The 26393-nt window shown below is 54.6% G+C and overlaps 7 protein-coding genes across 7 annotated transcripts; 5 read left to right on the top strand and 2 right to left on the bottom strand.

The window, feature by feature from the left end:
• Positions 1–11607: 11607 nt before the first annotated feature.
• On the top strand, positions 11608–13974 carry GCN20 (ATP-binding cassette, regulator of translational elongation; the record flags this gene model as incomplete). Its single annotated transcript, XM_053197498.1, has 3 exons — positions 11608–12393; positions 12448–12528; positions 12589–13974. The coding sequence occupies 3 exons, from the start codon at positions 11608–11610 to the stop codon at positions 13972–13974; spliced, it is 2253 nt and encodes a 750-aa protein (XP_053045038.1).
• Positions 13975–15009: 1035 nt separating this feature from the next.
• TUB2_2 (Tubulin beta chain (Beta tubulin)) lies at positions 15010–16414 on the top strand (the record flags this gene model as incomplete). The annotated part of the gene is made up of 6 exons (XM_053197499.2): positions 15010–15021; positions 15213–15236; positions 15297–15322; positions 15393–15434; positions 15496–15550; positions 15620–16414. 6 exons carry the CDS (start codon positions 15010–15012, stop codon positions 16412–16414), a joined length of 954 nt encoding a protein of 317 aa, XP_053045039.2.
• Positions 16415–16441: 27 nt separating this feature from the next.
• Positions 16442–16861, top strand: TUB2_1 (Tubulin beta chain (Beta tubulin); the record flags this gene model as incomplete). Its single annotated transcript, XM_065757403.1, has 1 exon — positions 16442–16861. The coding sequence occupies one exon, from the start codon at positions 16442–16444 to the stop codon at positions 16859–16861; it is 420 nt and encodes a 139-aa protein (XP_065614172.1).
• Positions 16862–17384: 523 nt separating this feature from the next.
• On the top strand, positions 17385–18379 carry MRPL6 (mitochondrial 54S ribosomal protein uL6m; the record flags this gene model as incomplete). Its single annotated transcript, XM_053197500.1, has 3 exons — positions 17385–17649; positions 17745–17858; positions 18012–18379. 3 exons carry the CDS (start codon positions 17385–17387, stop codon positions 18377–18379), a joined length of 747 nt encoding a protein of 248 aa, XP_053045040.1.
• Positions 18380–18690: 311 nt separating this feature from the next.
• MET22 (3'(2'),5'-bisphosphate nucleotidase) lies at positions 18691–20004 on the bottom strand (the record flags this gene model as incomplete). The annotated part of the gene is made up of 1 exon (XM_053197501.1): positions 18691–20004. The coding sequence occupies one exon, from the start codon at positions 20002–20004 to the stop codon at positions 18691–18693; it is 1314 nt and encodes a 437-aa protein (XP_053045041.1).
• Positions 20005–20907: 903 nt separating this feature from the next.
• Positions 20908–21252, top strand: N0V96_005444 (uncharacterized protein; the record flags this gene model as incomplete). Its single annotated transcript, XM_053197502.1, has 1 exon — positions 20908–21252. One exon carries the CDS (start codon positions 20908–20910, stop codon positions 21250–21252), a length of 345 nt encoding a protein of 114 aa, XP_053045042.1.
• An 866-nt stretch (positions 21253–22118) lies between these two features.
• N0V96_005443 (uncharacterized protein) lies at positions 22119–24347 on the bottom strand (the record flags this gene model as incomplete). Its single annotated transcript, XM_053197503.2, has 1 exon — positions 22119–24347. One exon carries the CDS (start codon positions 24345–24347, stop codon positions 22119–22121), a length of 2229 nt encoding a protein of 742 aa, XP_053045043.1.
• Between the last annotated feature and the right edge of the window lie 2046 nt (positions 24348–26393).

Below are 26393 nucleotides of genomic sequence, written 5' to 3'. Positions count from 1 at the left end.
CTACTGTGCAATATGGAAGGCGCAAAGTTGAAGTGAGAGCTGAGAGGACGGCGGGGGCGCGCAGAGGGTTCGGTCGGGGTGTCGTTTGGGTTTGAATTCGAGTTCGAGTTCGAGGTAAAGGAGAAGTGGGTGGGAAGTGGCGTGTAGCGGGCGTCGTCGAGGGTCGGCAGCTGGCCAACAGAACTGGTGCCGGGCCGTGAGGAAGAGACGGGAGGGCTGCTCAGTCGATGATTCGGAGGAATGTCTTGGTCTGAGACTAGTATCCTCCTGTTGGAAGAAGACTGTGTGGAACTCGAATCGTCGGGATGAGCAAACACTAGACCTACAGCCGCTGCAGCAACGGCAGTGCCAGTTCCCACAAGCTAATGAGGCGACGAGTCAGCAGGCAAGATGGGATGAACCAGGCAAAAGAAGGACAAGATATCAGGGACACCGGTGCTGGGTGCGGGAAAGCATGGGAATGGAGGAGTAGATGGGAAATGAGGAAGACCCATATAGGGCGAGAATTGGTGTGTCTACGGGAGAAGAAAGCATGCGCAACACAGTATCCGCGTGGTTGTGAACCAAGCAGGTGTTGGGGGGATGCCTGTCGGGGTGGATGGCGAAGGCTAGTAAGCAAGCATGAAGGCAATCCAACTTACACTGGGAACGGTCTGCATGATTGCAGAGCCTTATTCGACGCGGGAGAACCAAGCTACGGCTACGAGGCCCAAGACGGGCATGCGGGCGGAAGAGTCGTGGATGCTCTCGAGAGACGTGGTGAGCATCGTCAAGACATATGGGCCAATTTCTCGGGTCGTATGGTGAGGAATGCGCGTGTCGAGTCTTTGTGTGTTTTGCGAGGTGTGGGTGGGTGGGTGGGTTGTGTCGCGGTCTCGGCGGGCAGAGAGAAGACGGATTCCAGGAGAGGGAGAGAGAGAGAAGGATTGAGGGGATGGAGAGAGAACAGGGGCGCAAGGTTGAATCGAAGTAAAGAAATCCTAGACAGGGCCGTTGGCGAGTTGAGCTGGTGGTGGTGGTGGTGGACGTAAGGTGAGTTGTCTAGTTGAAGAGCGAGAGTGAGGCCCGAGACAGAGAAAGGGCTGTATTCGGCAGGGCGAAAGAAGAATCGCACACACGTCGAGCGACCGTGATCTCACACAGACGGATTGACCCTCGGACAATCAAGTAATATGGCCAATGGGTCCAGGAAACCCCCCGTTAGACCAGAATAGAAGGCGAATGGAAAGAAAAGGACGCTGGGGACCGAAGAGAAGGGAAGAGGAGGAGGAAGAAGAAGCGCGCAAGCGGGCGGGTTGAACGCGGTAGAGGTCAGATCAAGCCAGACCCGGACACGGTGAGGTGAAGTAAGGTCCCGTCCCGGTAGGAAGGTAGGTAAGGTAGGTAGATAGGTAGAGGTAAGTTAAGGTAAGGTGAGGAGGAGAGCAAGGTGGGTGGAATTGGAGACGGGATGGATGGATGGATGGGTGGACGGGCAGACGGGGTGGGCGACTTTGGTGTGTGGTGTGTGTAGTGAGTGTGGTGTGTGGTGTCCGTGGGAGTTGGTTCATTCGTTCTCTCGGATGGTCAAGGTAGTAAGGTCCAAGTCCGGGTCCAGGTCCAGGTCCAGGTCCAGGTGTCAAGGTCCAGGTCAAGGTGTCGGTGCTGATGCCGGTCGGTGCTTGGTGTGGTCTAAAAAGTCCAAGGTTCGGGGCAGAGGTCAAAGAGGAATGGACGACGAGGAAAGCAATGCAGATGCAGAGCCAGACGAGAGCACAAAGCAGTCTCTGTGTGCTATGGCAGAGTACAAGTCGAGGAATTGGCAGCTAAACCGAGTATAGAGAGGGTGGACACTGGATGGACAGGTTGCTACCGTATGGGCTGGATAATGGAGAACAAAAAGAATAAGAAGAAGAAGAAGAAGCAGGGTCGTTGTTCCCAGAGAGGATAAGACCGGGATAGACCAAGCTAGCTGAGTTGGAAACTGGAGTCCTGGACGGGATTTCTCTCTCTCTCTCTCTCTCTCTCAGTCAGAGTCTTGACTGAAGTCTGACGGTCGAGCAGGGTAGGGTGGGCGAGGATCGTCTTGGAGGAATCGGGAATTTGGAGACCTAGGCAAGGCTTGCCAGTAGTAAGTGGAGGAGGGGCGCCAGGGCAGCCGAGGAGGGGGGGAAGATACAGTGACAGAGATTCGACCGAGTAAGACTCGTCTTTTACTTGTGTCTGTCTGTCTGTCTGTATCCGTATGAAGTTGTTATTGTATCTTTGGTTCTGTGTTGAGAGCGTTGCTGTTGCTGTTGCTGTAGCTATGGTGTGTCTTTTGAATTGTTTACCTCTTTTTCCCTTGCTTGATTCCCTTTCTTTTTCCTCGTTTCTGTCAATTTTTCTTGTATTTTCCCCCCCCTCTCTGTATTCTTTTCATAAACAAAAGCGGGCAGGAAATAGCATACCTACACGCAGGCGCAGGCACAGACACACTGAAAAGAGAGAAAGATGGGAGAATGAGAGCAAGTGGAGCATTGGGGGGGATGAGGAATGGCAAGCGGGCCAATACCTGCGCTAAGGTACCTGCTGCCCTGTACGTACTGCGTACATACGCCTCCACAGTAAGGTAAGGTAGGTACTTCGAGATGAAAGTACAGGCTGGGAAAGGTACCTCTTGTGCAATAGCCACTGGGCAAGATAGGTAGGTATGGTATGCACTGATAGCTGCTAACTGTTCGCAGCCCAGTGCCTTGAGGTACTTTGTAAGATACCTCACCTGGTGTACTGCAAAGGAAGGTAAGGATTCAAGGCAGACGGGTGTCCACTCTCAGGGCATTATCCATGTTTGCAGGTGCATAAGGTACCTGGGACGGCGAGTGGGCCATCGCTAAGTGCCAGGAGTGGTCCTCTCTGGCGCCTCTCTTCCAGTAGCCGTCGACGCGTGGAGCAGCAGGAGATGACTGCTGAGCGCTCCGAGCCAGTCGCTGCCCTGGTGAAATGACGGACCTGCAAGCCCACGCCCAGCACCCAGGGGACCTGCCTGTGATGTCCTGCACCGTCCATTGGGCCGTTCCTTGCTTTCCTACCTTACGCAGTACGCAATAATGCACCTCAGCTACCAGGTACTTGCCCTCCTTGCCTTATTTAGCAGTTGGTTCATGTACCTCAATATCCATCTGCCATCAATGTTATACACAATACGACAATTAATTCAACCATTAATCAACGCCTCCTGTTCATTCCTCCATCCATACACCATACACTAGTACCATAGTACACTTACTTCTACCTATGTAATACTCACTCCTTACACAATGCAGTACACTACGGGTGCAATGACCAACTTGGAAGTCTACGACTCTTTTTCCTTTTTGTCACAACCTGCCCATGCTGACCTGGGCGATAACATACCCAACCCGTTGATAACACACACCGCAACAGCCAAACACGACTCGACCAAGGACGAAGGACTGGGCACACGGCCCGGCACAAGAGCAAACCACCTCACCTTACCTCACCTTACCTTACCAGCACCTCACTTGCCTTCCCATTCCCACACGCCTTCTTAGTCACAAGTTACAACTGCCCGACGGAATCCTTCCTGCAACGGACCGCTGCTTGTCTTTGTCCTCGTCTCGTTTGTTCCTCCTTCTCACCCGCTATGCAACTTTTAGCATGGTGAGGCAGCGCCATCCAGCCGCCATGTTCCACTTCTATTCCGCTTCTCATCCTCGTCCTCCCGTCTTCTCTGCTCCAAATACAGATGCAACAAATGTCCACATCCAGAGTACTGTACCCAAAGCAGTAATATACAAAATGCTCAACGAATTCGCTCTGCAACACTCTTGACTCGAGTCCAGCCTCCATCCAAGCCTCAATGCTTCTTTGTTGCTTCCATGTTCGCCCCTCCTGTCCAAACAACCCAAAACAGACCAACTATGATCCGTACCGATGCTACACTGCTCACAGAGGGGTACTCTCGCCACTGCCACCAAACCACCGGTGCCAGCCCCCCTGCCACTTCACAAAGAGGCTATCCCAGAAATCAATCGAGCCAACGTATGTAAACGTAGGCTTGGGAAATCCGGCTGCCGTGGGTGCGTGGGAAGAAGAAACACCGAAAGAACACCACCTGTCCTAGCGCGAGATCGGCTGAGACCTGCTATCTCACCTTCCTTGGCACACTCCAGCAGCAGCAAACCCTAGGTAGTCTCTCATCCGACGACTGCCTACGGATACGGTACACTACGCGACTACGTACTTACTTTTGCTTTCTTCCTCAAATACCAACCTTTGGTGTTCTCGACCGGGCCTGTAATGACAGGAAAAAGGGTCACAGGCCGCCTCGTGGCCATGCTCAACACACGTCCGTTGAAGGCGGAACGCTTGTCCGTGTCTAGGACTCTTTAGTCTCTCGCCTTGCCAAGTTGCCAACATCAACCTGGTCTCACTTGAACCACCTTTGCTTTCAAAATCACCTCCCTGACCCTGCCTATTTCTCGCGTGGTTGCTTGCCGATGGCCATTGACCAGATGGTACGTGTATCCGAAGGGGGCCGCCGCGCGACTACGGATACAACAACAACAAGAACCCCACAACAACTCCCGGCGCTTTCAAAGAGCTGACGGAAGACTATCCTTTGCAGGGGCCATGCCTGAGCTGAGAAGCGCCCCCTCACTCTCGGAGAGAAACCCAGGCGTATCGATCCCCGGAAGCGCCGCAGCACTCGCTTGCTTGCTGTTCCTCGCCATCTTTTTAATTCAGGCTCATTCAGCGGCAGCCTACCATTGCTAGCGGATGGCACTGATGGAGCCCGTCTGTGAACCCGTTGGGAACACCTTCAGAGTACAGATACATTACGCTCAAACTATCAAACTCGCAGACAGGCCGCATGGCGGCGACATCCCGTCGACACTCTCTGTCTCGTTGCATCTGTGGATGGATATTGTACCGCGCACAGCATAACCTATGAATCCTCAGCTCGTGTCGCCGACCACGTTTGCACGGCGTCAAGCCACGCTCGCTTCACTTCTGACACCTGCAGCAACTCTGCCTGTTTCTGTCTCTCATCTCGAGATTCGATGCCTACTTACGTCGCCAAGTTTGCCCTTGCCTCGTGTTACTGTCGTTGGCCGTCGTCCATTCAGCCCATGGGCACCAGCATGCCGCCATCTGTCGTTGACTTGCCTCATCTCGAGACTTACAATACCATCTCGGACTGCTACACCTTGGAAAAAATTTCAACAAAAAAAAGGTACGGTACGACCATGGCCACATCCTCTATTCCTCTTACACAGGCAGAGGAGACCTTGCCTATCTAACTAGCAGGCGCACAAGACCGTCCAAATGGTCTGTTCCTTGCCCACAGGCGTACGCAGGCCTTAGGCCTAAGAAGGGTGGAGGAGGGACCGTGAAGCAAGTCGATAGGAGGCTTGTAAACACCGGGCATCCCAAGCCTACCTTACCGCGAACCGTTTCCTATCAAGTCAACCAAGGAAGACCCTTTGATCTCGCAGAGACCGGCTCGATTTTTAGCAGCTTTTTCTTCTGCAACCGTCGTCTTCACCTCCACCACCATCACCAACATGGCGCCATCAATCTACCTACTCCGTACTCCTTTGCCTCTTCCCACTCGCCAACGGCGATCCCCAAGCTACCTGGCACCGGTAGACATCCATGGGAAGAGGAGCAAGCAGAACTACACGTATCGGAAAGAATGGGGTTTCGTGGTACGGTGTGCGGGGGATGGAGCTGAAGCATCGGTGTTGGAGATCAGCCAGGCCAACAAAACAAGTCTCCAAAGAAAAGACCGGACGATGCAACTCCATCCGACAGCCACAGAGCCCATAAAGTTCGGCACTACGCACGGAGGAAGGGGCCCTCGTCCTATTCCCCGCCTCCCGGTATCTTCTTTCAGCTGGTCCGATGCATCAACAAGCCGGGGGCCTTTCTTGCTCTTCTTTTCTTTTTCTCCCCCCTCTCTCTCTCGCCATCTCATCTGATTACCTAGGCCGCGGAGGGCGATGTATCTCGCTTTCGTGGTATCGATGCTGCCACTGGCGATCTCTGTAAGACCCTGGTACACATGCGTACACGCACACACGCACAGCGCGTGCAGCATGTTGCTTGTTATCCCAAGATCTTGTGCTGCGACCATGAGCAAAAGCCGCGTGGTTGAGCGAGACAACACAGATTAAAGAAGAAATGATGCCCCAGAGACAGACAGACCGCCGACCCAGCTGGCTGGCCGCCGGTCTGATGTTGTGATGGGATGGAACCTGAGTCTTGACCACCTATTGAACCACCACCCCGCCCACAGTGACGAGGTGACATGGGTGGTAAGACTCAAGAGAGGAACCTACGCAGCATCCAGTACCCAGTATCCACGAGCAAGGGCCCGCGGCTGGTGGGCCACCTGCCGGCCTGTGTTTTGAGTTGCGGTTGCTTGACAGCCATTGACAACGACAACAAACCAAAACAACAACATACACAAAAAGCAAAACAAGTAAACATCCTACCCGAACCGGCCACACCATCATCTCACACAACCACCTCACACCACACACCACGAGACACAACGTTGAGATCGATCCTCCCCGGCAGGTACAGTCTTACAGATAACAGAATGGAAGGGGTCCTCCCCCATGTTGTGTGATCCACGACGCAAGGCCCGTCACAAACATCATTGCCTGGCTGTTGTTAGGTGATACCGCAGGACACGTCGTTTCAACGTGCACATGCCATGTCTTGAGACAGACCGAGATGGATTACCTATTGACTTTAATGCCCTGGTCCTTGCCGACGTCAGAAGAGTTTAGCTTGCCCAGACGTTCCATTTCATACCCCGCTCCTTCCATCTCTTCATCGTTCGCAGACGGAGGAAATTGCTTGAGAATTGAGAAAGAAGCTCGGTGGTTATCACCAGTAGTAGGCGAGTTGACTGAGGTGAGAGGCTCAGTCACCCCTCTCCACACCAGATCAAACATCACTCAAGCCTCACCCCCACCGACGCAATAGATGAAGATGTTTCTGCTCTTTTGGGGGGGAATGAACCACTCTTTCGTTCAGGGTTACCCGCCCAATCAGCATGTCGCCTTTCGAACTGTCGTTTGGGATACACGAATATCCGTAATGCGTCCTTTACCCCCGCTTATGCCTTTGGCAATCCAGCTGGGGAGGGGGGAAGAGAGGGTCTGACAAGACAAGGTCAAGACGACGATCTCCTGTGAGGCTCTCTCCGATTCCGACGTCTCTCTCTCCGCCAGCCCACGGTGTCCACCAGCCGAGCCTCAATCGCGACTCGTGCTCCCCGCCAGCCATCATCTGCAAAAAGAAAGATAATTGCAAAGAAAAAAAAAATCCCGGCGGCTGGTTTGTGAAGCACTACTGAGCATGCACGTTTGCGGCGACCTCGTGTCGGTACTCACCCGCCTTACTGCCATGTTTTCTTCTCGAGTACCGTAAGTCCGTAGAGCAAATGAAGAAAACATGCGGGAATAGTCCTAGTTCCGCCTGGCTAGCAGCAAACTTTCCAAGTTTCGCCCATCCCGTCATACCGCAAACCCGAACGCCTCATGCTGTCCATTCGTCAGCCAAACGCACTCATCCATATTCGAAGCAGCGCTTGCTTTAGCGGGCAGGGCGTTAGTCCACTTGGCATTTGGTGCTCTAGCGTAAAGCTTTCTGCCCAATCTCTAAGCTTGAGCAAAGCTCGGAAGGGGAGAGAGGGGGGGAAGGAGAGAAACCTGAGCCGAGTTACGACATGTGGCCCGCCATTTGCATCTGCAAATCCGGCATGGCACATGGAGAAGATGTATTCGGGAAAGCTCGCTCCACGGGACCCCTGTTATCGTGGGATTCGGGAACCGGGGGGGACGATCTGACAAAGCCTTGGCCAATCCCATCTGTTGCCGTTGCGAGAAGCTGTTGAGCGTTTCGAGGTGACACAAATGATCCAAATCGTCTCTCTCACAATGCGCGACGGATAACTAGAACACCTCATCGTCAAATCATTAAGATTTGGAGCAGTCAAGGGTCCAAGGCTAGAGTAGAGGACCCTTCTCGCCGCACCCTAAGCTGGACCGAATGAAGCTCTAGCAAATGTCCGGTAGTGCGTAATCCGGCTTTGAGCTTTCGAAATAACGAAGCTACCGCATCGCCGGCCTTTGCGGCCGTTCCAACTAGAGCCGGCAATGAAAGAAACACGAAGCGAAGCCGTCTGGTGCCAGATACATTGGCGCTACCCGATGAGGTTAACTTGGTCTTCCGGATGACCTGATTCTTCGTGTTGCCCATCCATGCAAGGCTCAAGAAGAGAGAGAGAGAGGCGAGGTAAGGAGGGTAATATCGAGTGTTTTTCCCCCCTCGGTTCATCGAACAAGAATCGAGGTAGGTAGCTGCCCCATGCACAACACACGGCCGGCCGACTAAGCCCGTAAGCCAATTGACCAGCAGGAGCTGCCAAGACATTGCTTCGAGGTTTTACTCCGTCGCTTGGTCGACGCCCAGGCCCGGAGAGATACCAAGTAGGGTTATAAGTTGAGAATTTATGATGGGTCGAGCAGCTTCCGATGGACCGATGAGTTCCATCTCACCCGCAAGATTTTTTCATCTGAGAAAGACAGAAGAAGAAAAAGAAAGAAAAGCATGGTGCAGAGTAGCCGCAGACCAGGATTTTCGAACCAGTTGGGATCTCAATCCATCCAGATGCCAGGCAAAGTCGCGACCTCAGAAGCTAGCCCATGGCCCCATGGCCCCATGCAACGTGTGCATCGAACATTGACCAATGGAGGGGGTTGGTAGGTTATGAGAGGACGTTCGATAGCGCTCGGGGTTTCGACCAGAGCTCCAGCGCACACCTCACAATCCCACACAGACTGTTGCCCTGCTAGTCAATTTAACCGCGTGAAACTTGAGACCATCAAAGCCTCTCTTGGTCCGCGGGGTTCGGTACGAGGACGTGGGAATCGGTATGGAGACTCGGAAGGAGGGGAGACTGGGAGAGTTCGAGAGGCGATGCGACAAGGCCAAGTTGTGGTCCGGTCTGCCGACGTCCCGGTGATCGCTTGTGCAGACTCCATAGTAAAATAGTGTAATCCTGCGTCGGAACCTGTCCTTATGCTACTCTCGGGGAACGGTATGCAGCTAGACGACCAGCTGATGAGTGTGTTCTGCAGGTCCTGCAAGATTCCTGCACGACAAGTCAGAAAAAACCTGCCATTGAATATCGGGCATGTAGTTATCTGCATCATCCAAAGGATTCGCCAAAGAGCTTCGGCTTCCCACTGACTGGATGAGAGCTTGTGGAGATCGTTCTGCCCGCAATCTTTTCTCTCCCGCAAATCAGACGGGAAACGTTCTCAACAATGGGACCCCCTTGGCGCTGCCGTTCCGACTCTCCGGTGCGGCGGTGCCGTCGAACCAAAAAAAAAAAAAGGCACAGGTTTTGGTGCCGACAGACTCCCCAATGACGAAATCTTGATAGGCAGATGCAGAGTCGCCAAAGTGGGACAGAGGTGGATGCTTGATCCATACTTGGAGTCTGAGCAGGGAAGCCTAGCAAAGAGCCTCCAATATAAATAAAAAAAGGCGCGTGTTCTTGATTTAGCTCCGCCCCAGAGAAATCCCGCAGGGAGTCGAGTAGCCAAAGTCAATTGGACATGGCCTTTCCCAACGCGGAGGATCACCGTTGAACGAAGTTTGAATTCCGGTGTGATTCGCGTGCCATCGTAACCCTCATAATCAACCTCATCACTGTTTCGTTGCCAGTTGGTAGGGGCAGAAGTCAGATAGATCCTGGTCTGTCATCTCGCAAGTACGAGTATCCCAGTCCAGAAAATAATCAAGGTAGGACAGACTCCAGAGAGGGTAGTAGATGTGGGAACGAACTGCGCACCAGTGTCATCGGAATCAAGGTTCTGCTCCGGGGACCCCTAAAGCAAAAGCTTTGTGGTTGCCCGATCTGTCTCGCATGCGACTCTGGGCGGGAACAGGAGCCAATATGTGGTCGTATTGGTAGGGCAAAGGTTTTGAAGGAGCAAGTCCAGCCTTGACCGTGAGCAGATGTTCCCACTTGACTGCAGCGTCCAACGTGATACGGAACTAGGGAATTGAATCCCACATTGAACTTCGGTTGGTGTTGGGTCCGCTTCTGGCCATGAAGAGGAGACCATGACCGAACCGTGACTGAATAGGATGACGCGGAATTGTGTCCGGTTTGAGGCCAAGTTCTCTGCCGCAGTCTACGAGGTCGGAAGCTTTTCGCCGTTGTTGTTGCTGTTGTTGTGATGTTGTTGCTGCGCTGCGACCGTCGTTTCGTTTTCGTTCATTTCAGCGTTTGTTTTTTCCCTCTAAATCTCCATGGCTCATTTCCATCCAAGACACTGATTGCGGCGATGATGTCCCATTTCGTCTTCGCGTATCCACCCTGGTGAGAGTTTGCACAGATTGTGCAATGAGCATCGAACATCGGAATAACTTTAACCTGCTACTGGGATCCCCGGACGGATCTCCAGCGCATGGCGGACGTAGTATGGCGTGAGCAGGGCTAGGTCTCCCAATGACATTCAAAACTTTCGCATGCTGATGGCTCTTTTTTCCTCTCCTAGTGTCAGAGACTGATTGGTTGCCATGCGACAAATGAATAAACGATCCTCTGCAAGCCGTCGCGTGCGTCCTACAGCTGACGCGATTACATGCAGCTGCGCGAAACATTACACGCTGTTCGTCCATCTCCGCAAGTCGCGTCGATGGCCAAGGGTACCCAGCTCGATGTTCGGTGATCTGCGGCTCCCCATTCGCTGGTGTTGGTTAGACTAGGCTCTGCGAATGCTTTTCAGCTGGCCAATGTCAAATTGAGACTTTGGGTTTCATCCATTTTCGGCAATGTAATGTCGGTGACGGCGGTGGCAATAGAGACGTATTCGATAGAGCATTCCGTCTACAGCGTACGGATGGAGCGTCGAGAATTGCCGTTTTGCCCGTTTGTCTCAGCCAACTCCACAGTGTCAGGTCAATCGGCGATGTTATCCATGCTGTCGGGACTTCAAGAGAGAGAGAGAGACAACAAGTCTGAGTCGGTCGTTGGAAGACGTTGAAAAATCGACCATTCGGCAAAGGTTGACAGAGAGAAACATTGGATTGTGCCATTTAATTGCCTCCTTCTGAACTAAAGAGCAATCGGCATTCGGTAAATGCAGTCTGCAGAAGGAGTTCACTTCCTTTTTGCAACTGCCTCATTGGCAGTGCTGCGGTGTTGTTGCAATACATCTCATTGGTCAAAATGCTGAGACATCAGCCTGAAGTCACTGGACGCTGTCGAGGTGACATAAGCAGCCCCAGAGGACGTCTTCACGGGCCGGGCTTTATCCCGATTTAGACCTCAAAGCCCGGTCAGGGCACTCGGTTCAAGGTCCACATTTTGAGGCCTGTCGTGAATATCGCATCTAGATCACAAGTGAAGTCGTCATCAGGCAATTACGATAGCCTAGCAAAGTGACATTATTCTGGGCTTGCTTCCACCTCATTTGTCTCACGTCAAGTCAACTGTCGCAGAGCAAATAGCTTTGCATTGCTGAAAGATCCGTTGAAGCAAATTTCTACCATCACCGCCACCACAAACTTACAACTTTTTGTGTAGCAACGATGGATGCGGAGATTAGAACTGTCTTGCCGAACATCGACCCGGTGCTCTCCGAGTACTCGGTTGGATACTTGACGCACGCATCAACGATCTACTCGGACGAGGAAGAGCAGTCTGGCGTCTCACCTCTCGCCGAGGCAGCCGCCACTGTCACCGAGTTGTTGCTCTCTGCCTCTGGAAAGCCCGACGCTAAGCTCCAGGAGAAGATTGAGAAACTTGTTGGGAAATGGGTCGAGAAGTACACTGAGTCCAATGGAGGACTGCGAAGCGGTCCTTTGGCAGTCAGACGTCTTGACGAGACTTTCCAAGTCAGTTCTCAGCGGAACATGTCTTCCACTCTGGCCGTGTCAACGGGAGCTGTCGATCTCGAGTCCGCGAACGCTCGCAAGGTCGAATCAAAGGTTGATCGAAAGAAGCTGGAGAAGGCTGAGCGCAAAATTGCAGCCAAGCAGCAGAAGAAGACCTTCAAGACGGTTGAGTATGAGGCTTCCAGATTGCTCGACGAGCCTGAATCTACTCAGTCATACGAGGAATTCTACATGGCTGTCAATCCTCTGCAGATGGGTGGTTCAGGAGCAAACAAGACCAAGGATATCAAGCTGGACAACATCGATGTCTCCATTGGTGGCCTGCGCATCGTGACTGATACGGACTTGACCCTTTCCTATGGTCACAGGTACGGTCTTGTTGGACACAACGGTGTCGGTAAATCTACGCTTCTTCGTGCTCTGTCTCGCAGAGAATTGCCAATCCCGCCTCACATTACCATTCTTCACGTCGAACAGGAGGTAAGAATGAATACCGTTCACCTTCAACTCTGTTGTATACTAATATTTGCGTAGCTTACTGGTGACGACACCCCTGCAATCCAAGCTGTGCTTGATGCCGATGTGTGGCGCAAAGTTCTTCTCAAAGAGCAGACTGTAAGTGATACGCAGTCGTAATTCCTTGTGAAATGTGCCATCATACTGACAACTTTCTAGGAAATTACTCAGAAGCTGGCAGAGATCGAAACCCAACGTGCGGGCATGGCCGATACTTCAGCCGATGCCGCCAGACTCGACAAGGAAAGAGAAGCTCAAGACGGCAGGCTCGGTGATATTCAGGGCAAGCTTGCTGAGATGGAGTCCGACAAGGCCGAGTCACGAGCCGCAAGTATTTTGGCTGGTCTCGGTTTCTCTGCCGAAAAACAACAGAATGCCACCAAGACCTTCTCCGGTGGTTGGCGTATGCGTCTGGCGTTGGCCAGAGCTTTGTTCTGCGAGCCCGACCTGCTGCTTCTCGACGAACCGTCCAACATGTTGGACGTCCCATCTATTGCTTTCCTTGCCAACTACCTCCAAGGATATCCCAGCACGGTTCTCGTGGTTTCTCACGACAGAGCCTTCCTCAATGAGATTGCGACGGATATCATTCACCAACACTCACAGCGTCTCGACTACTACCGCGGTGCCAACTTCGAGTCCTTCTATGCCACTCGCGAGGAGCGCAAGAAGACTGCGAAGAGAGAGTACGAGAACCAAATGGCCCAAAGAGCCCATCTTCAAGCCTTCATCGACAAGTTCCGCTACAACGCGGCCAAGTCTTCCGAAGCCCAGTCACGTATCAAGAAACTCGAAAAGATGCCGGTACTCGAGCCGCCCGAGACAGAGTACAGCGTGCAGTTCAAGTTCCCTGATGTCGAGAAGATGTCGCCTCCTATCATCCAGATGACGGGCGTGACATTTGGTTACACAAAGGAGAACATCTTGCTGCGCAATGTGGATCTCGACGTGCAACTGGACTCTCGTATCGGTATCGTTGGACCCAACGGTGCGGGTAAGACAACTATTCTCAAGTTGTTGATCGGAAAGCTGTCGGCCACTTCGGGTATCATTTCGCAAAACCCCCGTCTGCGCGTCGGCTTCTTTGCCCAGCATCACGTTGATGCCCTTGATTTGACGATGAGTGCGGTTGGCTTCATGTCCAAGGAGTACCCCGGCCGGACGGATGAAGAGTACCGCAGACAACTGGGTGCCTTTGGTATCACGGGCACGACAGGTCTGCAGAAGATGGCGGTGCTTTCCGGAGGTCAAAAGTCGCGTGTGGCATTCGCTTGCCTTGCGTTGACCAACCCGCACATCTTGGTTCTTGACGAGCCTTCTAACCATCTCGATATCGAGGCGATGGACGCGCTCGCTACGGCCTTGCAGGAGTTCCAGGGTGGTGTTCTGATGGTTTCCCACGACGTCACCATGTTGCAGACCGTGTGCACCTCCCTTTGGGTATGTGACGGAGGCACTGTTGAGAAGTTCCCCGGCGACGTTCAGGCCTACAAGAAGAGAATTGCAGCTCAGGCCGACGCGGCTGGTGTTGTCAAGGCTCACTAAGGGAATATATCGTGGCCATGATAGTTTACGTAGCTACCATTGTTCCGAAAAGGGTGATGCCTCGATCGTCAGTCACGTATTATTTGATTGCTGAGTGCACTTTGTGAACTTTATGAAGTTGATCTGCGTTTGATAGCTCTCAGGCACACCGTTAGTTCATTTGGCATCAAGAGCCCCCCCTTGCAAATGTTGAGCTCCACTGGCAATTTAGCATTTTCGGTCAGTGCTTGGGGATCAGTGCCGAGCAATCCAATGTCGTTCCTGTTGGTACACGTACGTAGGCACTGTGTTTGACATTGGCTTTCGGTAGGGCTGCCCGGTGCCAGTGCCGCACCTGCTCCGATTGTCAGAGAGTCCGTGACCTCCCGAAGCTCAGCACTATTGCCTACAATTCATGCCTTGAATTCCTGGGTTTCTGATGGAGTGGTTGGCACCTTATCTAGACGTGTCGTTGGATGTTTGGATGTCTCAGCAGATAGTCGGTCACCCCGGGTCTCGGATCGGAAAGAACAGAGGAGACGAAATACAGGGGACCTTGAGATACGTACCTGCCGTGGGCGCGCTGTCTGCCAATCTGCTGTCACCTTAACTCAGTCAACCCCACTTCCAATTGGTCTTGGGGGGGACACTGGGGGCACTGGGGGCCACTAGGAAGGCCACTTGGAGAGACTTGGGCGGTCGTGGGCGGGTGCCTTGCACTGGTCTTTCCCCAATCGGGGTCGTGCACGGGCCTGACTAGCACCACGCAGTAAACAAGCGAGCTGCACCCCTTCCCTCTGGCCTGTCGCTGGCCTGTCGCTGGCCTGTCGCTGGCCTGTCTTCTGGGCGTCCACCGAGCCGTGGCGGTGAACAAAATCACATCCACCCGCAAACAAAAATCAACAACCTCCTCCCCTACCTAACCACACCTTACCTCGCCCAATCCTCCACAACAACCCTTTGCCTTGAAGCTTCGCCTAGCTCTCGAGCACTCTCTTCGTCTTCTTCATCGTACATCGTCGGCCAAGTTAGCTTCAGAGCTATCCATCATTCAAAATGCGTGAGATTGTAAGTCGCTCTCTCCCATCACAACAATTCTGCGACGCGTCGGAATGGCCACTATTTCGGGATAGCCCCTGAGCGTACCCCGCCGATATTCCCACCCAAAACGACATTTACCAAACATGGCCCGACTTGCATCTCCAACGCTTCTAGCATGGGAAACATTCCGCTGACCATTGATTGTTTTCTCGCAATAGGTTCACCTTCAGACCGGCCAGTGCGTAAGTATCTCCTGATCTCAACACAACGAGCCGGAGTGCGGGGCTAACTTCTTTGAACAGGGTAACCAGATTGGTGCTGCCTTCTGGTGCGTAGCCAACCGCTCACGACGCGGCGATTTCGACATTTGATACGATTTCGTACTGACCTTGGTACAGGCAAAACATCTCTGGCGAGCACGGTCTCGACAGCAATGGCGTGTATGTCACTTTGTCCTCCAGTGCGGCTGCCCCATGGACCTAGTAGCTAATTATACCACAGGTACAACGGCACTTCCGAGCTCCAGCTCGAGCGTATGAGCGTCTACTTCAACGAAGTTTGTTATCCTAGTCCCCCAGTGTGCAGGCAATCCTATTGACGAATGCTGACCTTCTCACCCAATCAGGCCTCCGGCAACAAGTACGTTCCCCGCGCCGTCCTCGTCGACTTGGAGCCCGGTACCATGGACGCCGTCCGTGCCGGTCCCTTTGGCCAGCTTTTCCGCCCCGACAACTTCGTCTTTGGCCAGTCCGGTGCCGGCAACAACTGGGCCAAGGGTCACTACACCGAGGGAGCTGAGCTCGTCGATCAGGTTCTCGATGTCGTCCGTCGCGAGGCCGAGGGCTGCGACTGCCTCCAGGGCTTCCAGATCACCCACTCTCTTGGTGGTGGTACCGGTGCCGGTATGGGTACCCTCCTGATTTCCAAGATCCGTGAGGAGTTCCCCGACCGCATGATGGCCACCTTCTCCGTCGTTCCCTCTCCCAAGGTTTCCGACACCGTCGTCGAGCCCTACAACGCCACTCTCTCCGTCCACCAGCTGGTCGAGAACTCCGACGAGACCTTCTGCATTGACAACGAGGCTCTCTACGACATCTGCATGCGTACCCTCAAGCTCTCCAACCCCTCTTACGGCGACCTGAACCACCTCGTCTCCGCCGTCATGTCCGGTGTCACCACCTGCCTCCGTTTCCCCGGTCAGCTGAACTCTGACCTGCGCAAGCTCGCCGTCAACATGGTTCCTTTCCCCCGTCTCCACTTCTTCATGGTCGGCTTCGCTCCCCTGACCAGCCGTGGCGCCCACTCCTTCCGCGCTGTCAGCGTTCCCGAGCTCACCCAGCAGATGTTCGACCCCAAGAACATGATGGCTGCCTCTGACTTCCGCAACGGTCGTTACCTGACCTGCTCTGCCATCTTGTAAGTTGACTACAATGCCCCTGGAGTGCGAATGAATGTTAACTTTGTTGTTCCCAGCCGTGGTAAGGTCGCCATGAAGGATGTCGAGGACCAGATGCGCAACGTGCAGAACAAGAACTCGTCCTACTTCGTCGAGTGGATTCCCAACAACGTTCAGACCGCCCTTTGCTCCATCCCCCCCCGCGGCCTCAAGATGTCCTCCACCTTTGTCGGTAACTCCACCGCCATCCAGGAGCTCTTCAAGCGTGTCGGTGAGCAGTTCACTGCTATGTTCCGTCGCAAGGCTTTCTTGCATTGGTACACCGGTGAGGGTATGGACGAGATGGAGTTCACTGAGGCTGAGTCCAACATGAACGATCTCGTCTCCGAATACCAGCAATACCAGGATGCTGGTGTTGACGAGGAGGAGGAGGAGTACGAGGAGGAGGTCCCTCTTGAGGAGGAGGTTTAAGCGCAGTTCAATCGCACTGTCACTATGACCTGACACTACGCCAACCCACCCGTGGTGGCATTTCGCTTCGCGATTCCGGCTTCTTGCTGGAAATGGGCTTCTAGATATACCTCTCTTAGTAGTTCGCCTGACGTATCAAATGAGTACGAAGAATCAGAGATTACTCTGTACAAATTACTGGCACAAACAACATAATTCTTCAACTCCTGTTTCTTGTGACATTTATCAATTATACGTAAAAATTGCCTAGACCTGAAAGCCAAGAGGAAGCAATGAGCTTGAGCTACCTAACGTTGCGTTCCAGCTGTAATAACCTTAGGTGCGGACACTTACCTGAGGTAAGGTAGTGTTCCTCCCGAGCTAAGCAGGGGCCAATCGGAAGAATCCAGATTGTGGATCGCGCATGGCTGACTAAGATGTGGAAAAGTTGCTGAGGGTCGCCAATTCCAATTGTCGAGAAGCACATGAGCGAGCGCGCCATTGGGAGGTGTGAAGCTTGCCAATCTCTCCGAAGAAACGAACAATGCTGGCCTCCAGGACGGCTTTGAGGCGGGCGTTTGCCGCCTCGCCGGCCACGACGATACCAGCCTTCCTTGTGCCGGCTTTCCAACAGCAGCAGCAGCCTCGCCAGTTCTCCTCGACGCCGACACGAAACTCCAAGCTCGGGCGGACGCCGGTCTCGATCCCGCCGGGCGTGAAGCTGGCCATTAGCGAGCCGAAGCTGAAGAAGGATCCGACGAGCTACTTGAAGGTTTACAAGAGAACGGTCACCGTCACGGGACCCCTGGGTATGTTTTTTTGGTCGGGCCCCTTCGAGAAAGGGGGGTGACCGGGAGGCCGCAAGGAGCTTAAGCTAATGCTGGATTGAATTGGTTTGCTACAGGAGAATTGGATCTGGAGATTCCGCCTTTTCTGAAGATTGATTACGATGTCGAGGGCAGCACGGCGGTTCTGAGCGTGGAGGACTCGAACATTAAGGAGCAGAGCGAGATGTGGGGTGGGTTCTTTACCTTTTTTGCTGTTTCCCCCCTTCCCTCTCCTTCACTGCCCTTTCTTAAGGAAGTTCAAGCTTGTCTTCTCGTCTTCAGCGAAAGTCGAGTCCATCACAATTGACTGAACGCGCTTTGCTGACTACTTTGAAACTTGACAGGCACGACATGGGCCTACCTCCAGCGCTACATCATGGGCGTCTCCGAAGGCCACACGGCGATCCTCCGCCTCGTCGGCATCGGCTACCGCGCGAGCGTCGAGCAGCGCGGGCGGCTCGAGGAGTTCCCCGGCCAAAAGTTTTTGTGTTTGAAGCTCGGTTTCACGCACCCGGTCGAGATGGGGATCCCGCGCGGCGTCAAGGTCACGGCGGCGAGCCCGACGCGTATTTTGCTCGAGAGCATCGACCGCGAGCTGATGATGAGCTTCGCGGGCCGGGTGCGCAAGTGGCGGCCGCCGGAACCGTATAAGGGCAAGGGCGTGTTTATCGATGACCAGACGATTAAGCTGAAGCAGAAGAAGATCAAATAGACGATTTCGCTGCGCGGACGGTTGGAGTGGGAAAGAGGGAAGGCTATGGGATGTGGTGTGGCACTTCTTTGGGCTTTGCTGCAGAGTCGGCTGTGGTTGTGTGTCGATGGCAGAGCTTCTGGAGGGCTGTGTATAGCTGTATATCACTGTACGGGGAAGGGAAAAGAGAAAAAAAGAGACAAACAATGTACACTATTTATTCTGCTGGTTCTTCAAGACAGCCCAGGGAAAATCACAACAATCGCAAAATCAAGAAAGTCCAAAACATCTTTCATATTTTTACTATTATTCTTTCCTAAGGTTTTTTTTTCTTAGCTAGATTTTGAGCTCAACACCTCTTGAACAACCTTCAACACCTCGCCGTGCACGGCAGCCGGTGCAGCAATGACGCCCTTGTTGTTCGCCAGCGTCCGTCCGACGGCGAAATCCAACCTCTTGCCCTGGATATCCGTGACCTGACCGCCGGCCTCGCGCACAATGAGGTCGCCGGCCGCGTGGTCCCAAATCTTTTCCTGGTACGTCGCCTTGACGGGTAGGCGGAGGTAGATGTCGCCGGCGCCGCGGGCGATGGAGCCGTACTTGCTCTGGCTGTCCATGCGGACGCTGGGCTTGGTGATGCCGAGCTTGGCGGCGATCTGGGCCTGGTCGTCGTGCGCGCTGTGGCCAGCCTCGACGCTCTCGCAAAAGGTGGCGGCGGACAGATCGGTGACGGGCTTCATGGAGATGGGACCGCCGGAGGCGATGGCGCCGGTGCGGAGGGGCCGCGAGGTGGCGCCCTGGCCGAGGACGGCAGAGAAGATGACGCCGTAGCCCGTGTCGTCGTTTGCGTTAGAGCCGATGTCGGCGGCGAGGGGCGCCTTGTCGTCGACGGGGAGGTTGGGGCAGCCGAGGACGCCGACCTTGACGTCGCCGTCAACCATGAGGGCCAGGCAGACGGCGTACTGGCCCCCACGGAGGAAGCCCTTTGTGCCGTCAATGGGGTCAATAGCCCAGATGCGGCCGGCGGCGCCGCCCTTGCTGTTCCCTTGGTCGATGATGTCCATCATGCTTTCGGCGGAGGCGATGCCGCCGCCGAGGGAGGCTTCGGCGGCGGCGTCGTCGAGCTGGGTGGTCTTTACGAGATCCCAGATCTGATCGCGGAGCTGGGGTTCGGAGCGCAGCTGGGCAGCCTCCTCCTCGGCGACGATCTCGTCGTCAGGGAAGTGGTGGCGGAGGGCGGCGATGATGAGGGCCTGGGCGCCAAAATCGCCAATGGTGACGGGGGACTTGTCGTTCTTGTCGACAGTGCCCTTTGCCTTTTCGTGGAAGACGCGCTTGGTGAGGATGGAGGCGCGCTGGACGGCCAGCTGGGCCACCTCGAGCTCCTTTGCGTAGGATGACATGGCGGGCGGCGAGTTTCTCTTTGTCGAGGAAGACGAGGAGGAAGAGAAGAGGGTCGTGGTCGTGGTGATAGGGAAGAAGTGGTTCGAGAGGAGGGAGAGCCGGGGAAGAGCTCGTAGAGATAGGATAGCCAGTGTCACGACGAGAACGGAGGAGATGAGGAGGAAGGGCACGAAAGAGAGACGGGAGGTGGGCTCCTGTCTTGTTTTGTTGTTTCCGCTTGATGGTCGGACCTTGGAGGGCATGGAACTCTAGACGTAAGATGGGAGGTCAAAGGTGGTTTGTGTGGATGCGCAATGTGGATGTGGACAGTGGAGGAGGGGGAAAGTTGTGTCCAAGAGGCAAAGCTCCTTGGTTCCTGGCTCACTCTATGGCTCCAGCATGTGTTTACCATGGCGGCTGTTGCGTCATGGGATGGGCCATTGTGGACGCACAAACGAGTCAATTCGCTACGAAGACCAGCTTAGAAGACTAGAGGTACCTTAGTAGGTGTCCGTAGAGCTGCAGTGTCGTCTTTTCAACGCCCTCCACTTTCTTTCTGTGGATAAGGTCGGTATTGGGAAATGCCTATGAAAAATCAGACTTAAGTAAAGATGCTGAAGTGCGGTAAGCTTTGCCGTAACTAGAGCTGCAAGTGCTCTGTTAAGGAGGGGTCGAGAATCCAGAGTCAGGACCCCTCCATCCGTGCCTGTTGCCTGTGCCGGCGCCGGGCCATGGATGGGACCGATAGCCGTCCACGGGTAATAGCTCAGCTCAGGTTGCCTTCCTCGCCTTATGTAATATAAGCTGCAGTAGTTCGGGCCTTTCTAGGGTACCTGGGTCGGGCTGTATTCAAATTTCCATTGAAAGTGCCTGAGGTGAGATTCCAAGGCAAGAACCTGCCCGAAGTGCAGCAGTGCCCGCCAGGGACGGGGGATCCACCCAAACACCCGCTGAGCGCATCGGGAGAGCTCCAAGGAAAGAAGGGACCCCGGCCTCGGATTTCGACGCTCATATTGCAAAGCTTCAATCCAAAAAATTCCCGTCGCATCGTCACTACCAGCAACACCTCAACCATCACCACATTCTCCTCCGCCGTTGCTCCCATCTTCTCCGGATACCTCACAAACACCTAAACATCGGCAAATCAATCGAGCAAAACAGCCAAAATGACCACAGTCCCCCACCTCCGCTCCCTCTACCGCTCCCTCCTACGCGAGCTCCCGCCTCGTCCCGTCCTCGCCCGCGAGCGCTCGGCAATCCACAACCGCCTACGCACCAGCTTCACCGCCGCCCCCGTCGCCGCAAATCAAGACTCGTCCCGCGCCGCGGCCGATGCCGCAGAGGCCGAGCAGTTCGCCGCCTACCTCCGCGCCCAGCGCACCTACGTCACGCTCCTCGAGCGCTACAACCCGGGCATGAACATGGACGAGGAGGAGCGCGTGCGCTTGACGGCGCGGAGGGTCGGCATGGATCTGCCCAAGGAGTTTAGAGACCGGTTGGAGAACAAATGAAGTGTGTTTCCTAGTACTATCGACGATGGGGGTGGAAGCCTTTTCTAGCTGAGAGAGGAGAGAGAGAGAGAGAGAGAGAGAGAGAGAGAGAGAGAGAGAGAGAGAGAGAGAGAGAGAGAGAGAGAGAGAGTTCCTTCAGCGCGAGATGGATTGTTTGAAGAGATGACTGCTGTGAACGAGCTAATGGACTGATTACAAAGCCGGGCTCTACGAAAAGATACTGGAAAGGCTGCCGACTAGAAGTGAGGGAGACGCGATCGAATCAAGGAAACCCTTGATGGGGGGATACCAAAGCACAAGATCGTGGGACGGCACACCACGCCCCCCACCCTCGGAAGAACGAGTGCCCATGTGCCGTGTTTATTTATTTTAATGTTCTGCCTTGGCTGATTTCTTGGGCGGTTGGATCTCGGCAATCAGCGAAGGCAGAGCAACAAAACAAATATACAAGGCATATGGCCATTCTTCCAAGGATGGGCGGCGCCGTATTTATAAATGTAACATAATGGGCGTTTGGATGGGAAAGTTGTCGTACGAAAGATATTACTGTGTAGATGGGTCGCGGAGAACATCTCTCATAAAAATGGAGAGGAAACAAGTTATCAGAAAAAACACTACGATGCACTTTGGAAATACTTTTGAAAATCCCATGCCGTTCAATATCATATCTTCGTGCCATGTCTAGCTAATTCCTGGGTCACAAAACCCCCTACCTAGAAGTTTCTTGGGAAAATATATACAAGAAGTGTAAACAAGTGTCGTCATACGCAAAGGGGTATCAACGTCTTCGTCGCCGTGAAGATATATAAGAGAAATCATACCCGAACCTCTGGTGTCCTTCTCTCTCGTCTATTGCAAAAGCTCATTTAGACGCTGCCGACACCACCCTCCTCCAAAGCCTCGTCCCACCCTCCTGTCTCGAGCAGATACTCCCCCAGCATCTGCTTCACATTCTTGATGTTCTCGCCCAGCGCACTCGTCCACTGGTCCTGCACGACGCGGACCTTTTCCTTCAAGTCGTCCGTCAACATACGTCCCTCCTCGTCGCGGAGACGCTGCGCGCGCGCATCGCGCTCCTCGGCGGTAAACTCTCTACCCCGCCCATCGTCCATCTCGTTCTGCACAACCTTGGCCTTTGCGTGCGTGACGGCCTCCTTGACCTCGTGCAGCAGGCACAAGAGGTTCGTCTGCGACTCGATGAACTGGTACGTGCTCTTCTCCGTGTGCAAGAGCAGGCTGAAGAGGTACTGCAACGGGTGCCGGCGGTACGACGGGTTCTCGTCGTACTCAGCCGACGGGATCTGGATGTGCAGAGCCTCCGGGTCGGCGGGCGTGATCTTATCGAGCAGCCGGCACAGCGGCGGCGCAATGTCCCAGAATGCCGAGAGCTGCACCTCGACGCCGCGCATGACATTGCGCTCCATGACGGCCTGGAACTCTTGCGTGCGCGCAAAGACCTCGTGCGCGAAAGCCAGCTGCCGCTTCGCGGCATCCTCGGCGAAAAAGGCGACGGCGTTTTGGAGCTTCTCCTCGTTTCCGGCCAGGCGGTAGGGCGTGAGGACGACGTCACGGTAGCGGTTGTTGCGGTCCGTGAGGACGTCAAAGATGGCGCGGTGCAGCATCTCCCGCGCCTCAAAGATCCATTTGAGGAGCGTCAGCTTCTCTAGGAGCTCGGGCTTGTCGTCGCCTTCTTCCTGGGGCATGTCGGCGGCGCTGGCTACGTCGTCAAAGAGCCCTCCCGCCAGCTTGTCGAAGAGGGTTGTGGCCTGGACGATGCGGCCGGTGATGAGGTCGTTTAGGGGCATGACGACCTGGCTTTGGAACTGCTCAAACTCTGTCTTGCCCAGCTCCTTCTGTTTCTCCTTTTCGGCTGCCACCGAATCATCTTCGATGGTCGATGCATCGGCAAACGAAATGTTGCCGGCGTTGATTTCCTGCTGTAAATTGGAGCGCAAAGCATTTCGCCTCTCAATGGACGCCTTTGCGGCTTCCTCGCGCTTCTTCGTGCTGGTGACTTGGAATCTTTCTTTTGTAGTTTCAATCTGGGAGAGGTCGCTGATCTGGCGAACGGCTACTCTAGTCTCGGTCAATTCTGGATGGTTATTGTTGACAGCTGGATGATGACGAGGATACGGCGGTGGAAGAGTGACGAGTCGAGAGACGTCCAGATGGGCTGGGTTCGGCGTCGTGGGCGAAGCTGAAGACCCAAGGGATTCTGATGAGTACCGGAGTGGTTGTGGCGTAACCACGGGCTCCATCTCATGCCAGCCCGTCTTTTCGGGAGGATACTCGCCCGAAGATCTCGGGTTACTGGGGCCCGCTTGCGGACTGTCCTCCCATTGCAAGGCTTCGTGAGCTTCCTTTGGAACGCCCATGTACTTGGACTCTCTCTTGGACCTCTCGACAAATTTCCCGCCTGCCCCTGAAGAGTCTGCCTCCCACCATCTACTGGCAGGCCGGCCCCGGGAGTCCCCATCGTCGTGATTGTCACTCACGCTAAGACTCAATATCGGAGAAAGCGACGGCATGTAGTTGGAAGAGTAGTTTGGGTTGTTTGCCGATGGCACAATGGGCGAGCCCGGAACGTTGGCTGACGTTGGAGCGGAACTCGATTCCCCGGGCGTCTCGCGATAGACCGAATTCATCGACCCACGATGGGATCGCGTAGGTTCAGATGACTGGGGTGTCCACTCAGCCTGTGAAGTTGCCGACTCACGCCGTGTGACCATGGGGCGGAAGAGGTCCCTCGTCAGATCAAAGATCTCCGAGCCCATGGCCCCGATGGCAGAGGAATATCTTTCTCGCCTGATCCTGGACTCGTTCACGATGAAGTCGGCAAACATGCGAACTCGCTCGGCATCGGTGGCCGCAGTGGACTCTTGGGTAGCGAATGCCTGGAATCGCTCAATAGTTTCGCAGCAAAACTGATCCGCAGTTTGCGTGATGACAATGTGCTTCGTGGATGAGATGGATGCTGACGAAGGGCCTTCAGCGGGTGTCATTGAGCTGAATCTTGTTTGAGAGCTCGATGCCGATCGAGTCTGCGGCGGCGGTGTTGGCAGCGCCTTGGGCAAGACGCTTGGTGATCCATCCATCATGGGAGTGCCCTTTGACGGATGAGGTGAAAACGGCGGTGTTGCCGCCTCAATTCGACTGCATGACGATGACGACCCGGGTGCCCGCGGTGTAGTCGATTGTTCGTCAGTCCGAGGCGTGTCGTTCGATGTCCGTCCCCCGCTTCTTGGTCCTGATCTGTTGATCGTTAACCTGCGAGAAAGTGTGTTCTCATTCGGAACAACGATGTCATTGAGCTGAACTGGGTTAATGGTCCCATCTATCGAGTTATGCGGTCTGGTCCGGCTCTCAGCCCGGCGCTGAACGATGGTCTTGTCGTGGCGGACAGCTCTCGCCCGACTAAGACTGCCACCAGAGCTCAATGCGCCGGAATTGCTTGATTCTCCGGTCTGTGTAGAGCTCGCAGCACTAGCAGTATCGATGGTCAACTTCGGAGAGTGTCTCCGTTGTGAAGAACTACTAGATTCCTCGGGTTGATCAACCCAGTCTGCAGGAGTCGGAGGTACTGGTCCAAGGGCTGCAACGCCTGTTGGCGGAGGACGCCTTGTGGGCGGGGAAGCCACGGGTGTAGTCGTTCTCGGCCCGCTCTGCACGCTCTGTGACCGAGACGAAGCTGGCGGTGGGACCGGAGGTGGCGGCGGGAGGGGCATTCCCGGTTCCCATCTTGACTGAGACGCCGAACGTGAGCGAGCTGAAGTTGGTGTCTCGACTGCACTGGCAGAAGTAGCTCTTCGAGCACCGGGCGGGCCGTGTGATGAGTTCGGGTCATTGTGATGTGGCATTGGATGTGGGATCTGGATCTGAAGAGGGGTTGGCCTTGATAACGGCATAGGCGGCATCGGCTCCGGAGGACTTGATTCTTGGGGCTCTCTGCTCCGTCTCAGAGAATGAAACCCGAAGCGCCTTTCGCGTGAGCTTGTCCGACCTCCGGCTCCCGGTGGGGGAGGAAATGATGTGTTCGTTGAAGGCTCCGGGGACGGCCTATGAACATTCGTGGGAGGGATCCGTGCTGCCGACGTATTCGCCGCTGGTGAGGACTCGAAAAAACCGCTCTGTGGTCGTTGGCTTCGCGGTGGACTATATGGAGGCGGAGGTAATGGTGATCCTATCGAGACTGGTCAGCAAAGCCGGCCGGGGCCAATGCAAGTTTTGAATGATGCATACCTTGCTCAGGGAACTGGTGTGATTGATGGGACCTTTCAGACCCGGCAGCAGGTGAAGCTATCCATTCTTGTGGGTTGTAAGGCTGTATTGCGCTTGCCGGTGTGTGAGCAGCTGAGTGTAAGTGCGATGAGGACACAGCTGACAGCGGCGTGTTGACCTGGTTGTGGTATGCACCCAGAGACTGAGTTAACAACGGATTGAGACCCTGGCGCAACCGGGTTGGATCGCGAGGATTGTTCATTGTAAGCCAAATGGCTACCCGCTGAGTTGAGCAACTCCCGGCGACGTCAGAAACTTGATAGGGTTGTAGACTCGGAATGACACTGGAGTCGGTTCGAGCAGATGAGGACGACTTAGACCCTCACTGGGGTTAAGGATACCTCAGCCAGCAACTTGCCAACCTCTTTCGCACTTCTTCCACTCTTTACCAGCCCATTCAACTTGACTGATGGAAAGCCAGTCTCATGTCGCGGAACACACCGCACAACCGAGAGGACGGACAGGCAGCCGGCAGTAAGGTCGTGTCACACCTAGGAGGGGGAGGGCGCGGCTGAAGCGAAAAGGGAACAAAAGTTTGGGTGGGCGGACGCAGAAGATAAAAGAGATGGTCATGTCTAGGTCGGGTCTGCTGCAATGTGGTCAACCTCCTGCATGAGAGGTACATACATCCCACCCCACGTACAGGAGGGTACCGGGGTTGCTGGCTCGCTCTTGGCTCATGCTTGATCGCCCGCCGACAGAACTGCACCCCTGTGGCACCCCTACACTTGGGTGGCCGAGATTCAAGACATTGGGGTGAGAAGCAGGAGGGGCATGGAGAACAGCGGGCTCTCGGGAGCACGAGGAAACGACAGGAATAGCAGCCGGGTCCCGGAGCAAAAGCGCAATGGTGGATCTCAAGG

Source organism: Colletotrichum fioriniae, assembly GCF_027942845.1.
Source record: "Colletotrichum fioriniae strain IMI 355084 chromosome Unknown scaffold_5, whole genome shotgun sequence".
Taxonomy (NCBI): Eukaryota; Fungi; Ascomycota; class Sordariomycetes; order Glomerellales; family Glomerellaceae; genus Colletotrichum; species Colletotrichum fioriniae.
The sequence above is the reverse complement of the archived record's forward strand: the minus strand, read 5'-3'. Positions and strand labels throughout refer to the sequence as shown.